General features: G+C 50.5%; 1 protein-coding gene across 2 annotated transcripts in view; it reads left to right on the top strand.

The window, feature by feature from the left end:
* The first annotated feature begins 37 nt into the window (after positions 1-37).
* PRMT2 (protein arginine methyltransferase 2) overlaps positions 38-2,418 on the top strand; it is a 24,165-nt gene continuing 21,784 nt past the window's right edge. For both annotated transcript variants that reach the window (XM_059387207.1, XM_059387206.1), the window contains exons 1-2: positions 38-217; positions 1,109-1,291. In XM_059387207.1, the coding sequence (XP_059243190.1) occupies positions 53-217; positions 1,109-1,291 (348 nt within the window). In that variant the 5' untranslated portion in view covers positions 38-52. The remainder of the gene's footprint in view (positions 218-1,108; positions 1,292-2,418) is intronic.

Below are 2,418 nucleotides of genomic sequence, written 5' to 3'. Positions count from 1 at the left end.
GTGGATCTTCATGTGAAACCTTCCTGATAACCAAAGGCTACAGGTTATTAGGATGGACACGGAGAGGAGCCCCGTAGTCATCCCCTGTTCTTCCCTTGGCTTTGAGCAGGAGGGAGAAGGTCACGTGGAGTGCGGTGACCGGGAGCAGCTCCAGGAGGGTGTGCAGCCAGAAGAGTTCGTGGCCATTGCAGACTATTCTGCCACTGACCAGACGCAGGTAACCCTACACACTTGCTTACAGGCAGGGGCCTCGGGCCTTGGGTCCATGTTTTATGGATTTGGCTAAATGGCATGCTAGGTGACAGAATTAGGTAAGAATTTTGAGGAAGTCATACCAAAGTTAAGTAAAGAAGTATTCAGATGTTTAGAGCCAAGGGAGACCTGGGAGTGACCCTTCTCCAAGCCTAACAGATTCTGATGCCAAGCCTTAGGTGAAGGATATCTGGGTGAGGAATGAGGGAAGGAAGCACCTGTTGCAGTTTCTTTTTAGAAACTTTGATTTAGAACCTATTCTAGTTAATGACCATTAAGGCTATAAAATAAAAATACCGACTTGAGCATAGTGGCTCAGATGGTTAAGCCTCCGCCTCTTGATTTCAGCTCGGGTCATGATCTCAGGGGTCAGAGGTCAAGTTCAGTACTGGGCTCCATGCTCAGTGCTCAGCGGGGAGTCTGCTGGAGGTCCTCTCTCCCCACTCCCTCTGGCCTTCCTCCCACTCCCACTCTCTTTCTCTCAGATAAATAAATCTTTAAAAAAGATACTGACTTGAGTGGTTTTTTTCTACTCCAGTAAGTGAATCAGCTGCCACATAGCTGAGTTACAGCAAAGAGGAGATAGAGAAATTGTTTTAAGTTGTTCAAAAATGTTTAATCTTTCCTTTAAAAAAATACCAGCTAAGCTGTGCTTTCTTTCATGTAGATGTTCCACAAAAGTCTCTCAATGTTGGTATCATTTTCAGAAATTGTGAGTTTGTGTAATTACCCATTGAGTCTTTTTTGAAATAGCTGATTTGGGCCCCAGTGATGGGGGGCTTATCACTGAGCCACCACTGAAATACCAACTACAGGTTTTTCTTGAATTTTGACTTCTTTGTATGTTTTTTTCCAGCTCAGCTTTTTGAGGGGAGAAAAAATTCTCATCCTGAGGCAGACAACTGCTGATTGGTGGTGGGGCGAGCGCGCAGGCTGCTGTGGGTACATACCTGCAAACCACCTTGGGAAGCACCTGGAGGACTGTGACCCTGAGGACACGTGGCAGGACGAGGAGTACTTCGGCAGCTATGGAACGCTGGTATGGCTGGGGCCACGGAGGTGGCGGTTTCCTGCCTCAGCTTTCGAGTTAGCTTCAGCTGGGCTGCTCCTCTTCGTGGCTTAGTGCAGGGTTCCCAGACGTTTTCTTGGGCTCAGCAGGGCATGTGGCTCCTCGGCTCTGCCATCGTGGTGCGTGAGTGGCCGTAAGACCATGAGGAGATGAGCAAACCCTAACCCTAACCAATTAAAAAATGTGAAAGCCATTCTTCGCTGGCAGACCCTACAAAAGCAGGTGGTGGGCTGGAGTGGCCCATGGTGGTTTAGAGATGTTATCTGAGCAATGAGATGATGAACTTTTCTCAACATTTAAAATACCGTAACACATTTTATTTTAAAAATAAAATACAAAAATGTTATACAAGCCAACAATAATACCTCTAAATAACTAGCTTATTAGTTTTTTGGAGTTTTTTTCCCAGTTAGGACAAAGACCCATAACTGTATGGTCCAGGCAGCTCCTGTTTACAAGTTAAAGCTAGACAAAAGCCGATGCGTGCAGAATAAACCTCGCAGACACAGTGTTGGGGGAAAGCAGCAGGACATGAAACAGTAACTTCCGATTCAGTTATGTAAAGTTAGAAAGCAGTGTTGGAAGAGGTTTAGGAAGGGAAGCGACCAGGGAGCTGGTTCTCTGGGAGTCGGCATGGTGGTTCCTGTTGCCAGGGCGTCTGGTGGCGGCAGCCTTAAAAACAAGGGCCGTACCAGCAAAGTGGGCTTCTTGGGGAGGAGCGGAGGGACCGCAGGGCAGGCCGAGCCCCGGTGGGGAACTGCAGGCAGGTCTGCAGAACCAAGGCCGGGAGGCTTTTCCTAAGGAAGGGGGAGTGGGCGGGGCTGTGTGGAAGGAACGCCCTCTGGAGGGCGGCGGCGGCTTCTCATTGGCCGAGGGCGGCAGTTTCTCATTGGCTGGACTGTTGCTAGGCCAGGAGAAGATCTTCCTCCTGCGGGGGTAGTAAAGCTGCTTCCTTCGGAGTCTGCGGTGGTGGACCGGTCGTGGGTAGCGCTGAGCCGGCCGGCCCTGGCGGCGTCCCTCTCCGCGCTCGGTGGGGCTGGCTCTCCTGCTGCAGGCCCGGGCTGGGCAGGCGTGGGGTGCCGCAGGCCGTCGCTGCA

Source organism: Mustela nigripes, unplaced genomic scaffold (assembly GCF_022355385.1).
Source record: "Mustela nigripes isolate SB6536 unplaced genomic scaffold, MUSNIG.SB6536 HiC_scaffold_378, whole genome shotgun sequence".
Taxonomy (NCBI): Eukaryota; Metazoa; Chordata; class Mammalia; order Carnivora; family Mustelidae; genus Mustela; species Mustela nigripes.
Note: the sequence above shows the minus strand (reverse complement) of the source record. Positions and strands in the feature narration are given on the sequence as shown.